The following is a 13726-nucleotide window of genomic DNA, read 5'->3' on the forward strand; positions in this document are numbered from 1 at the left end:
AGCCCCTCCAAGGTATCCCGGTGCCTAACTCCCCGTGGTGCCTGTCAGAGCAAGCTGCCCAAATACCGCTGAGGCTCTGGGCCTTAGGGCCTTGCCTTGTTCCTCCAGAGGGTTCACTGGTGCATGGTGCTTACCACCCATAGGCTGACTGCGGTGTGGCCCTCAGCCGGTGCCAGCCTGGGGAGCCAGCGACTGGAGCAGGGGATCCAGCCGGAACCTCCCTTGTGCAGCAGAGAGCCCTGCCCCTGCCCCGGCCCCTGCCTGGCCCCTGCCCCAGCGCACCCTGGGACGAGGGTGATTCCCCCGCTGGGTGGGGAGGGGCTTGGGGCTGGCGTGTGGCTCAGAGTCCAGCTCTCCCCTGCTGCCGTTACTTTTCGGATCCCTGCGCTGATCCCTTGTGGCATCGGCCCAGCCCTGCAGCCCAAGCTGCCTCCAGCGGGCACCCCAAATCGGAGGCAGCTGCTGAAAACACTGGCAGGCAGCTCAGCTCCCGGCCCTTCCCGACTCGTGCTGCTCTCAGACACGGTGAATTACCTACTGCCCTGGCAGCCCGCGGCGGAACAGAAGGGCCAATTTCTGGGGTGACGGGCAGGCTGCATTGTGCTGAATGCGTTTAGGGCTGGTTGTCAGGACGCCTGGGTTCTGTGCTCAGCACGGGGACTGGTTTGCTGGGTGAGCTCACCTGGCTGCACCTGTTTCCCCATGTCTGGGATGGGGGGAGGGTGGGCAGTGCGTTGCACAGCTGTGCAGTGAAATCTGTCTAGATACGATTCGTATCTGGCCCCTTCACCGCAGCCTCTCAGTTCCTTGCTGTCATCTCTGTCTTCTCCTCACCACAGCCCCCTGAGGTAGGAAAGTGCTGTTCTCCCCTGTGTGCACATGGGGAAACTGTGGCAGGGAGACTTACCGGAGCAGGAAATTAAAGCTGGGTCACCCATGGCCCTGCCTAGCGCCCCCCACTGGGCCACCCTTCCTCTAACAGGCTCCGTTATCCCTGCAAGGCTGCCGTGCCCTGGGCGTTTGAGTGACGCCCCAGAGCTCCTGCACGATCAGTGACCTCCTGCCTGTTGCACTCAGGGACCCTTTCCCACCTTCCCTCCCCAGGGCTCTAAGACATCCCGCTGGGCCGACCCGGAGCACTTTGCCCAGCGCCAGGCCTGTATGAACTCCTTCACCAGCTGGTTCGGCTTCATGCCCCTCGTCCATTCGCAGATGCGGCTGGACCCCGTCCTCTTCAAAGACCAGGTCTCCAACCTGCGCAAGAAGTACAGGGACATCGAGAGGCTGTAGAGCTGCAGAAGCCGCAGACAGAGAGTGAGAAGGGGGTGAGGACCCCCCCAAAGAAGCCTGCGGAGAAGGGACTCTCCCTTGGGAGCCATGGAGGCTTGGCCTGAGGGGCAGGGCCGGGTTGTCGGGCACAAACAGGGGAGACAGCCGCTGGGCCTGGCTCTGGGGTTAAACCTTTGGGGACAGTCGGAGGCTCGGGATGCAGAGCGCAGAGTCCAGGGGCAGTTCTGTGACTGCTCGCTCCATGGCTCATGTCACTGATTGATTCTGGTTTTAACCCGCTTTCAAGCCAAGAATCGTGTCTCCTCTCTGGGCCCCCAAACTACGAGTGCAGACGGAGCCGCACCGAGACGCCCGCTCAGCCGCTCCCTTATTTTATCTTTAGCTGCCTTTCACCGTGGTTGCCCAGCAAGGGCTCAAAGCCCTTTTCCTCTGGGTGCTTCACACACAACGACATCCCCATCCGCAGGTTTGGCCCATCAGAGAGTGGCCAGGGGCCGAGCCTCCTGGCAGGGCGAGCATGGGAGCCCAGGGAATCCGAGGGAGAGCCGAGTGCACTGCTCTGTGGTCCCCGGGCCATGCCTGTGCAGGAGGGAGAGATCTGAGTGGGGCTGACAACCACTGAAGGGGGCAGGGAGCAAAGCCCTAGGGGTGTCAGCCCCAGCAGATCCTCCATCCCGCGCTCGCAGGGGTGGTAGAGAAGGGTCACACCGCTCCGTGTCTGCACCAGCTCAGGGCTTGACTGCGGAGCCCCGGCAGGTTGTTCTGTGTCTGGACGAGGCAGAGGGGACATCTCCCCTCCTGCCCCCTTCCAACAGGTGTCCCCACTACATCCCGCCAGCCCCTGGGCGTGGGGGATCCCATGGCAGCCCCCAGCAGATCTTCAGCACCCCACTCAGCCCAGAGCCAGCTCCCCATCTGAATCTCCCCTGGAACTGACGGGAGGAGGGCTGGAGAGGGTGGCTGAGCTGCAGACTTGCGGGCGGGTGCATGTGGTCTGCGTGGGAGGGCGAGGGTGCTGAGGGGGTAGGGTGGGAGCAGGCGTGAGGAGGGGGGCAGAGAAGTGAGAGGCCCCCAGCAGGTTCTGATAAACTGCAGAGAAGCCGGGAGCTCCACGGGGCCCATCGTCCCAGCCATGGTGAGTCGGCTTCATTTCCTCCTCCTCCAGGGAGCTGTCCCTCCCTCCGTGGGGGGATCTGGATCGGGGCAGGGAGAGCTGTTTGGGGGCTCTCTGCAGAGCTCATCGGGGGCAGAGGGAGGTGCAGAGGAGAGGAACTGTCAGACATTCGCTCAGAGCCTGGAGCACAGGCTTGCCATGACCGTACTCAGACATTGAGGCACAGCCTCCCCTGCAGGTCCAAGGTGCGTGTGCGGGGTCCCACATGGTCTCCGAGGGCCAGTGTAAACCCTCCCCATCGCTGCTTTATCCCTGTATCGGGGGGTGGGTTTCAGAGGCATCGTTCAGGGAGCGAGTCACTGGCTGGCAGCGACAGGCTGGCGAATCGGTCCCAAAGCCAGGGAGGAGCCCGTGCTGCTGAGTGCGCCAGGGTCCTGGCATGAATTCCTCAGTGTCACCCCGCAGAGGTCAGGTTTCAGAGTAGCAGCCGTGTTAGTCTGTATTCGCAAAAAGAAAAGGAGGACTTGTGGCACCTTAGAGACTAACAAATTTATTTGAGCATAAGCTTTTGTGAGCTACAGCTCACTTCATCGGATGCAGAGGTCAGTGGCGGCGTTGCTCAAGCTGCCTCCGGCATGCTCAGCGATGAGATGCGCAGCGACCAACGACGGGCTAACGGGACCGAGCCGGTGGGCCAGGGAGGCAGGTGTCAGGGTGAGACCCGCTCCTGCCCGGGAGCCGCCTGATGAAGAGTCAGACAGGACAGGCTAGAGCCCTGGGAGCCAGAAGCCAGGTTAGTTACAATGAAATAACTGAGGCCTCCAGAGAGCAATCGGCCGCAGGTGTCTGCAGGAGAGGGAGAGGAAAACCTCTTGCCATTTTCCCCTCCCCTTCTCAGCAGCTCTGTCCAGCCCTGCTCCGTTTGATTCCTCAGCAGGACAGGATGGAAGTAGCAAGGGGCTGGCTCAAGGTGTCCTCGCTCCCTCCTGTCCACGGTGCCAGCTGCCCTGTCTCCCTGCCCCTGTTCAGCCAAAGGCGTGGGCTGGCGGTGGGGTTTGAGAAAGGCGATGGACTCCCCGCCCTGCCCCAACGCTCTGTTCGAATGTGTCTCGTGCAGCAGCAAAATAGGTAGGTTTTATAGCGACTCAGATGTAAAAACCCCTCCTAGGAATCCCTGTAAAGGCCCATTTTGTATCAGAATTTGTTGAATTAAACTGAACCAAGACTTTTTCAAGGGGCCTCTGCTGTGGTTTCTGTTCAGGGCACTGCCACTGTGTGTTTGACCCCAGCCCCATATTGCCCTGGCCAGCTAAAACCGCTGGAAGCTGGGTGCGAGTGGCAGACTAAGGCCAGAGCAGTGACGTCAGAGCTTAGCCTGGTTCTTGCCCTGCCCCAGTCATCACAGAACAACCCAGGCCCTCCGCTAGCGCAGGGAAAAGACCCGAGTCTCACACGCCTGAGCTGAGCCCTTGGGGCCAGCTGCACATTTCCTTTGTTCTGATGAAGGTTAGCTGTGCCGTTGAGCCACAGATCCTGCCATCCATAGTTAGGCAGAGCTCCCCAGTGAAGGGCTGCAGGAACCAGCCCTGAGCAGGGCCCCATGGCTCCACAGCAGGGACGCTGTGTGATTTAGGCCTCGTCTATGCTAGAGAGTTTAAATGGCAACAGTTCTGCCGACAGAGGGCTACTGTCAAGGCTATTTCAGCAGAGGGCGTTCACATGGCATCAGACTAGCTGCAAAAGACATGTGGCTCCATGGGCTGGCATATCAGTGTCCTCTGTGCCACCTTCTGACGCACTGCCTTGTGGGGAATTTTGGCTGTGTCTTGTGGGATATCCTCACTCCTCACAGGGAATTTGGGACTGTGGGGTCGAATTCCCATAAATCCTTCGGTTCCATCCCATAATCTACTCTTATTCGCTCTGTTTTCCGCTGCACTGCTGAAACCATGGACGCAGCACTGAGCAGCAATGCTCTCAGGTCCATTTTAAGGCCAGAACAAGGCATTCTCTTGTATTTGCAAGCCCACCATGCTCAGAGACATGGTACTGAGGATGAGTGGGCAGTAAAAGACATTGTCCAGCTATGACAAGCATTTGCTGACCAACAGGCGCTGAGCGGTGGCATTGGGGTGTGATGCAGAACTAGGCCGACTAGCAGCTGCACCAGAACTTTTGGACATGGGAGACCACATCCCTGGAGCTATGTACCAGGCTTGCCCCAGCCCTGCAGTACCCAGGCACTGAGACGGCAGCTGCCCTGACTGTGAGGAAATGGGTGCTGAGAACCAGGTGGGTGCTTGCAGCCCCACATTGCTATCGGGCGGCAGGCAAACAGTTTGCTGCTGGGAAAAGCCACAAGGAGGGTGACTGTCATCCAGGTGCGCAAGGCCAGTAAAAGTGTCCAGCTGCACATCAGCGTGACCGGACAGTGTGCAGGAAATAATAGATGGAGTCAATGAAATGGGCTTCCCTGGCTGGGCAGGGGGTAATAGACGGGCTGCACATTCCGATCCTGCCTCCTTCCCTACCTGCCTTTGAGGGGGACTCCTTCATGGTTGAGCAAGCATTGGTGGAGCACCAGGGATGATTTATTGAACAGAGCATAAGAGCGGCCATACTGGGTCAGACCATCCTTCTAGCCCAGTGTCCTGTCTTCCGACAGTGGCCAGTGCCAGGTGCCCCAGAGGGAATGAACAGAACAGGGAATCATCAAGTGATCCATCTCCTGTCGCCCATTCCCAGCTTCTGGCAAAGAGAGGCTAAGCTACTGACACGTTGGCTGGGGTGGGAAGGTCCATGATGCTTTATCTTTAGGAACACAGCACCTCCTGACAGGTTGAAAGCAGGGACGATTCTCTCGGTCTGGCCTATCGGCATTAATGGGTTCCAAAGCCAACTTGGAGTCTCAGGGATCAAGGCCACCCTTTGCTCCCCTGGCTCATGAAGCCCGACACCAAGCTCCTGGACAGTAGCAAGGAAAGATTTAACTATCTCCTGAGGCTGCAGACTGGTCTTCAGGAGACCGAAGGGCAGGGATTGTGTGTCATGACGAGGCTCTGTCTCAGTGAGGAAAACACCCAGTAGTTGTTGCTGCCTGCTGCACCCTGCATAACATCCGCCAGCCCAAGTGGGAGCTCTCACTGCCGGGGGGGAGGGGAGTGCATGGACAGGCTGTGTGTTGAATGTGAGCTCAGCCAGTTACTAGGCTGCTGCAAGGGCAGTGCCAGTGTGGGAAGCTTTACGAGCTCACTCTGGCAGCGCGCACAAGCCAGACGTGTCCCAGGCAGTATCCTGGTTTGGCTGGCCAGTGATGTTACCTGACATGCAGAGTGATAAGTTTGCAGTGTGTGTGAGGGTGGTTACAGGCAAGTCCCCGTGTTCCATATGCCTCAGTTACCCAGTATCTCTATTGCCTTGAGGGATCTGCAGCTCTGAATTGTGAAACAAGAAAGACAGTGACGCTTTAACAGAGTAGAGCTTTATTTAATGTGCTGTAAAACACAGCCAGAAAGGAAGCAAAAAAGGATCCCCCCGCACCCCTCCCCCATAACTAGAAAATTAAAGGCAGGTGCTGACTGCGCTCAGCAGCATTGCAGGGTGCAGTACACACAATAAAAGCAGTTACTGTCCACTGTGAGGAGCTGGTTTGACAGCGACCTCAGTAGGGGGATCCTGCCCACTCCAGCTGAGCTGCAGACTCTTCCATAGCACTTGCCAACTGGAGAGATATAGACTGAAGGGACTATTAATGATCTAGTCTGACCTCCTGTATGAATAGATTGAGACTTTCACACAGTTACTGCTGTATAACAAGATCTAATGGGAAGAAGTTGAAGCTAGACACATTCAGACAGGAAATAAGGTGTGAATTTTGAATAGGGAGGGTAATTTACCATTGCAGTGACTAACCAAGGGCCAGGGTGGATTCTCCATCACTGACCATTTTAAAATCAAGATTAGATGTTTTTCTAAAAGATCTGTTCTGGTTCAACCAGGAATTAATTCAGGGCCATTCTCTGGCCTGTGCTATATGGGGCGGGGTATGTGTGTCAGGCTAGATGGTCACAGTGGTTCCTTCTGGCCTTAGAATCAATATCTTTGTGATGGGTTGTCACACCCGGGGTGCAGGCTGGGAGCTATGGGGACTGCTGTGGTCCTTCATTCTCCTAGCTGGGCTGGCCCTTTTTCACATTGCTTGGTTGGAGATACAGCCAGCCTCCACAGGCCCTGTTATCACCCAACATGACAGTAGGTGGTACCACACACCCAAACTGAGCTACCTGAGTGCAAACAGCAGACACCAGGCAATTTCCCAGCTCCCCAGGCTCACCTCCTCCTCTGGCCCCGGAGTATAAACCCAAAATTATACCGTCTTGCACTGCACAGGGATGTGTACAATGTAAGCTCATTAATAACATTCGCCTTCCCCTCAATGTGGGAAGGATATGCAACAAGCCTGTGTTAACCAAGCTGAGATTTTCCCCAGACACTTCAGTCAAAGGTACAGTGGTTTAGATCAAGCAAAAAACAAGTTTATTAACTACAAAATGATAGATTTTAAGAGATTATAAGCGATAGCAAACAGATCAAAGCAGATAACCTAATAAAACTGCACACTAATCCTAAAATATCAGAAAGATTGGCTATGAATTAGCAATTTCTCACCCTGGCGGATGATACAAGCAGTCCACCAGGTTTCCATACACAGGGTAGAAATCCTTTTAGCCTGGGATCAGCACTTCCCTCAGTTCAGTCTTCTTTCCCCACGTGTTTCCAGGAGTGTCCTTGTGTGGGGAATGAGGCCACTAGATGATGTCACACTTCACCTTGTATAGCTTTAACATGTAGCAGGAACCCCTTGTTCCATAAACTGTTCCAAGCCCTGTTTGTGGAAAAATACAGGTACCCAAAATGGTGTTCAGTGTCACATGGTCTGGTCGCATGCCCTTGCTGAGTCATAGCAGCCAATACTTACTGGCTAGCTGAAACATTACAGGAAGGCTAAACTCTTCCATAGCCCATTGTCTTTGCTGATGAGCCATGAGCACTGTCTGGCGTCTTCATTGTTGTGCCCGCTGTGGGTGTTTTCCAGAATAAGCACATTTGAAATACAGATACCTAGTTAACATTCATAACTTCAGATACAAAAATGATACATGCATACAAATAGGATAATCATATTGGCAAATCATAACTTTTCCAATGACACCTTACCTGACTCATCTTGTACAAATTACATCATAATTATTGTCATTAGAGGCTACCGGTGCGGTGCTCTGCTTTTGTTCGATGATGATAACAGTCGGCTGCGTGCATGCTCCCTCTGTGTGGTGCCCCGGCTCTGCGCAGATAGCTGACACAGCAGACCCCGAGAGAACCCGCAAAGACCACAGACTCTGATAAGGTACGAAGGCACCCGGCCAGGTTTATTGTCCAATGAAACACAGTCTCTAGCTCACCGGATTAGATATCGATGGGTCTGCTAGTACTTATATGCTCCCTGACAATGGACACAGCTCAGTCAGTGGTGGGACTTTCCACTGCCCCCTAGGCAAGACCAAGACACCATCCCAGGGCTGTATTCTTATACACGGGTACAAACAAGTTACACATCACTCCTGACATAGTGAGGTGCAACCCCTCTACGTAACAAGGTGCTGCCTCTCTCCTGGTTCGAACAAAACAACTCTATCCATCTTTTGCCCTGTCTTTAGGATGGGTCTGCCTGTTCCTTGTTATCTGTGTGGAATGTACAGTGTTCTGGTACTGTTTAGGTTTGTGTACTTTTGCAACATCAGCCCTTTCCTTGCCAGCTTCTGTGAGCAGGGCCTGCCTCTGGCTCACAGCCTAACTTTGCTTTATGTTAGCAAAGTCTTGACCATTACTTTAGCTCAGGCTTTAGGCCTCATACTGGGCCTCTGATACAAGGGTTTATGTTTCAGGGCCTCATCTAACTACAATTATATCATAATCATATCATAATTATACCCCCATAATGAACATGGGGTGTAGTGTCACAATATTAACCCAATAACTTGTGTTTGATATAAGAATGAGTAGCAGGGCATGGGCGGGGTCAACGTTATGACTTTGCCAATGTGCCGGTTAGATTTAAAGCTGAAATTTAACAAACTAGATTTGCCAGTTGGGTCAGCGGTATAATCAATATTGGAATGGAATTTAATTAGGGTAACCCCTTTATATTGAGGCCAGGGAGAACTAGCTATTAACCTGAATACCGGGTTCTTTCCAGGTCTACTTGTACCTTGAACAGCACTTTCCAAAACACTCAGTTCTTAACCAGTCAACAAATGTATTAATTCACAAAGGCCCACAGAAGTCTCTAATCTACAGTGTTATAGAGCAAGTGCAGAGTTCAAATGTACAAGGAGGGTACTCAATACAATACTATCTTGTAAGCGACTGACACAGACAGGATTGAGGCCAAGCGGTTACACCACAGAACAACAGAATCACCAAGACTTCTCATTACGTTTACTCATCACCAGTTACCAGTTCTTTAGGATCTCCAGTGCATTTATCGTGCTTTAGGTCGGTCTCCAAGGAGTCGGGATGCTCTTGTCTTAGCCTGGAGGCTCTTTGGGGCAGGGGCTTTGTTCTGTGCTTGTACAACTCCTGGCACCATGGGGTCCTGGCCCATGACTGGGGCTCCCAAGTGCTGAGATAATTCAGGCAGGTAATTAATCAGAAAGCACAGGTGTGAATGTGGTCCCGGATCTTTCCAGTTTCTGAAAGGGACTTGGTTAAAACACCAAAAGCAATTGTTTAACATTATGGTGTGATGTTCTCTTAGGCCAACCTACGAAGCCTTACAAAGGAAGAACATGCACGTAGCATTGCTTAGTTAAAAAGCAGCATATGGTTACCTGTGGTCTCACTAGCCAAAGTACAGCCTCCACGAGGGACCTTCCAGTTACTTCTGTTACAGAATACAGTCGCTTACATAAAACTCACCACAGTAACCCGGGGAGAGGGCAGAACCTTTCATGCAGCTGGGTCAAGTATCCAGCAGCCCTTCTCATTCCGCAGCCTTTTTGTGGGTTCAGCCAAACTCAGGATACCACATGGTGACCTCAGGTTTTAGGGTTTGCTGTAGGACTATTGTCAAATGGGCTCAGATTTCAGAACTCTGTTTCTCTGCCACTTCTGTTAATGTCCAGTAGATGGCAGCAATGTATAAAAATTATCTCTGATTCATTCTCACTGCAAAAAGAACAGGAGGACTTGTGGCACCTTAGAGACTAACAAATTTATTTGAGCATAAGCTTTCGTGAGCTACAGCTCACTTCATCGGATGCATTCGGTGGAAATACAGTGGGGAGATTTATAGACACACACAGAGAACATGAAACAATGGGTTTTATCATACACACTGTAAGGAGAGTGATCACTTAAGATGAGCCATCACCAGCGGGGGGGGGGGGGGGGGAGGGAGGAGGAAAACATTTCATGGTGACAAGCAAGGTGGGCCATTTCCAGCAGTTAACAAGAATGTCTGAGGAACAGTGGGGGGTGGGGTGGGGTGGGGGGGGGAGAAATAACACGGGGAAATAGTTTTACTTTGTGTAATGACTTATCCACTCCCAGTCTCTATTCAAGCCTAAATTAATTGTATCCAGTTTGCAAATTAATTCCAATTCAGTAGTCTCTCGCTGGAGTCTGTTTCTGAAGTTTTTTTGTTGAAGGATAGCCACCCTCAGGTCTGTAATCGAGTGACCGGAGAGACTGACGTGTTCTCCGACTGTTTTTTGAATGTTATAATTCTTGACGTCTGATTTGTGTCCATTTATTCTTTTACGTAGAGACTGTCCAGTTTGACCAATGTACATGGCAGAGGGGCATTGCTGGCACATGATGGCATATATCACATTGGTAGATGCGCAGGTGAACAAGCCTCTGATAGTGTGGCTGATGTGATTAGGCCCTATGATGGTGTCCCCTGAATAGATATGTGGACAGAGTTGGCAACGGGCTTTGTTGCAAGGATAGGTTCCTGGGTTAGTGGTTCTGTTGTGTGGTGTGTGGTTGCTGGTGAGTATTTGCTTCAGACTGGGGGGCTGTCTGTAAGCAAGGACTGGCCTGTCTCCCAAGATCTGTGAGAGTGATGGGTCGTCCTTCAGGATAGGTTGTAGATCCTTGATGATGCGTTGGAGAGGTTTTAGTTGGGGGCTGAAGGTGATGGCTAGTGGCGTTCTGTTGTTTTCTTTGTTGGGCCTGTCCTGTAGTAGGTGACTTCTGGGTACTCTTCTGGCTCTGTCAATCTGTTTCTTCACTTCAGCAGGTGGGTATTGTAGTTGTAGGAATGCATGATAGAGATCTTGTAGGTGTTTGTCTCTGTCTGAGGGGTTGGAGCAAACGCAGTTATATCGTAGAGCTTGGCTGTAGACAATGGATCGTGTGGTCTGATCTGGATGAAAGCTGGAGGCATGTAGGTAGGAATAGCGGTCAGTAGGTTTCCGATATAGGGTGGTGTTTATGTGACCATCGCTTATTAGCACCGTAGTGTCCAGGAAGTGGATCTCTCCTGTGGACTGGTCCAGGCTGAGGTTGATGGTGGGATGGAAATTGTTGAAATCCTGGTGGAATTCCTCAAGGGTTTCTTTTCATGTGTCCAGATGATGAAGATGTCATCAATGTAGCGCAAGTAGAGTAGGGGCATTAGGGGACAAGAGCTGAGGAAGCGTTGTTCTAAGTCAGCCATAAAAATGTTGGCCTAGTGTGGGGCCATGCGGGTACCCATCGCAGTGCCAAAGTGATTTCTTACTGCAGAGACTATTGTATGGGGGGCTATTTGAATCAAACGATAAATAGCTTTATACCCTTGGGGCCCGTTAGGCCTGACACAAGTTCTCCCCAGGACACACAGCTCCTCGCCTGAAGCCCCTTATGTGGAGTGTGTTACAGTCTCCCTTGAAATACCCCAAACCTTCTGCCTGCTTCTGCTTTAATACAGAGCCCAACAGAGACCATTCAAAGGCCTCACTCTATTGCAGCGGCTGGGCCAGGCTTTATTTATGCCAGGGATTGAGAGGGGAGGGACGCAGGCTGCAATCACCATTTATTTCTTAGCTAGTTTAGGTGGCTCCTAATGAGCTGCCTCATTGCAACGTCATAAAGGATACCCAGTTCCAACAGAAGAAAACCATGTGGGCCCTCAGGGCTCAGTGATCAGGGGAGGAAAATATCCAGATAGGGTCTGTTGGGGGAAAGGCTGCCCAGGCTGGCAATGGGGGGTGGGGGGGTGAAGATCAGCCAGTGACATGTGGTGGCCAGCAAGCAACAAATGATTTAGATTTTCTCTTCTGGGTTGAAATTAATAATTAGCCCAGGTGCAGGTGAAGTCCCTTCATTACCGAGTGTGTCTCCTGGCTTAGTGACCCAATTTCCTTTCAGAATCTGCAGCCAGTGGTCAGGACTCCAGGACTTACCCTCTCCTGGACACTTCATGTTGGTTCATTTTTAGCCTGGCTGTAAGGTACGCACTGAGACCAGCTTAGCTCTGTTCCTACAGGCTCAGAGAGGATGTCACAGATCCACGTGGTGCAGGCAGATGTAACACACTCTAGGGCTACAAGCCAGCTCCTGCCATTCTAAATCTACAGGCCCCTGCCAGCTGGATTAATGCAGCTCTCCTTTGCTTGGTGGAGAAACCAGTGAGGTCTTCCCCTAATATCTTTCATCCATGTGTGTCTCCTCCTCCATGCATCCCTTGCTCATGGGAGTGAGGCCTACCTGCTCTGAAGGACAGGGTGTGAATCTCAGCTCTCGCCGCACAGCCCATAGAAACTGAGAAAGCAGGAAACTAGCTGCACCTCTTTGACCACTGCCCACAATCCAAGCTGTCTCCAGAGGTGATAAAAACAGTGATTTGAGGTGAAGGCTCTGGCGTAGGGGCTCAGGAGACCTGGGTTCTGTTCCTAGTTCTGCCACAGCTTTCCGGTGCCTCAGTTTCCCTGTCACTATAAAGGGGATAATACTTCCCTACCTCATGGTCTGTGCAATCTGTTTGATATAGCACACTCAGATACTGCAGCAATAAGTGCCATAGAAAGTATAAATGAGTCCCTCCCCCTGCAAGCCCTGACCTGCCTGGATTTTCCCCTTTATGTAGCAGATTTAACAAGCTTAAACCCGGCTCAGTGGGAGATTTTTGCTTGAATGTATTGAAGTCTGAGCCCTGGGGAAAGATACCCTAGAGAGCAGGGAGCTCACTATGGACACCTGTTGGTGAACAGGGAGAAGTGCAGCCCAGGACCCCAGAGGGATGGAGCTCTTTGCTGCCATCTGCTGCTGAGCAGGAGGAAAAGACTGAATGGGCTGGGCCTCATTTGCATTTCCGATGTGTGACAGTTTGGGGCATTTTGGTCAATAGGCAGTTAAGTTTAGAGTTCAGGGGTGATCAAACATCATTACCCGGTCAGGTAACAAAAGGGCAAGAGAACTGCACCAAATATGCCTGGGGTGTGGGATCACCCTAACCATACCCCAGTCTGGTATAGTTGGGCAGCAGAGTGCAGAATTAAAAACAAATGAAAGAAAAAGAGTGTTTTTGTTTGTTTTTTCTTAGGCGAGTGTGTCCCTGGCGGTAGGGGTTCTACTCTATATGCCACTGATTTCTCTGGAGATTTTGCAAAGAGATGCCTTTGTGTACACCCCAGAAGCCAGCAGATTAGGTGAGGGTCTCCTGCCCAGTACTACAACTTGTAATCAGTTGGGTCCGGTGGAAGAGCTTCCCCCCACCAGCTCAGGCAGCACTTCCCTTAGGGGCTGGAGATTGACTTGCCCAAACTCAAGACTTTGTTAACCCTGGATGATAAACAGTGAGTGGGGGTGCAGCAGAGGAGGGAGGTGGCTATTTCAGAAACAAATTGTTTTATTGGACACTCACTGATAAGATGAGGACTGAGTCTGACTATTGACAAGATAACTTCATGGGGGAATCTGACTTATTTGTATGTACAGATATTATTTATTTATTATAGCTGGCTTACTCAAGTTTATTCTGCGTCCCCTTTTCTCTCAGTAACATTCTTTGTTTTGAGGACTTGGTGTGTGAGAGGGGGTAGCATTGCCTATCTAGGGTGCCTAGAGGGGTATTTAATTTTCCCAGGCTTCTGGGTAGGGGCTCAAGCCAATGTTAATTATTCAGAAGGAACCCCATGATATCCAGCCTTGGCCCTGTTTCTTTATGCCAACACCTGGCTGAGGGGATGATACATAAGAAAACTCCATTCTGCACCTAGAGGGAAATGCTTCGGGGGGGGGGATTAGCTGGCTCAGAAACTGTGTCCCATAAAG

At 51.9% G+C, this 13726-nt stretch overlaps 1 protein-coding gene across 1 annotated transcript in view; it reads left to right on the forward strand.

The window, feature by feature from the left end:
• LOC119852576 (exostosin-1-like) overlaps positions 1-8279 on the forward strand; it is a 41709-nt gene extending 33430 nt beyond the window's left edge. Inside the window, exon 11 of the mRNA XM_038393923.2 lies at positions 1105-8279. Coding sequence (XP_038249851.1) covers positions 1105-1290 — 186 coding nt within the window. The 3' untranslated portion in view covers positions 1291-8279. The remainder of the gene's footprint in view (positions 1-1104) is intronic.
• The last annotated feature ends 5447 nt before the right edge of the window (positions 8280-13726 follow it).

The sequence above is a fragment of the Dermochelys coriacea genome, chromosome 3 (assembly GCF_009764565.3).
Source record: "Dermochelys coriacea isolate rDerCor1 chromosome 3, rDerCor1.pri.v4, whole genome shotgun sequence".
NCBI classification, from domain to species: domain Eukaryota; kingdom Metazoa; phylum Chordata; order Testudines; family Dermochelyidae; genus Dermochelys; species Dermochelys coriacea.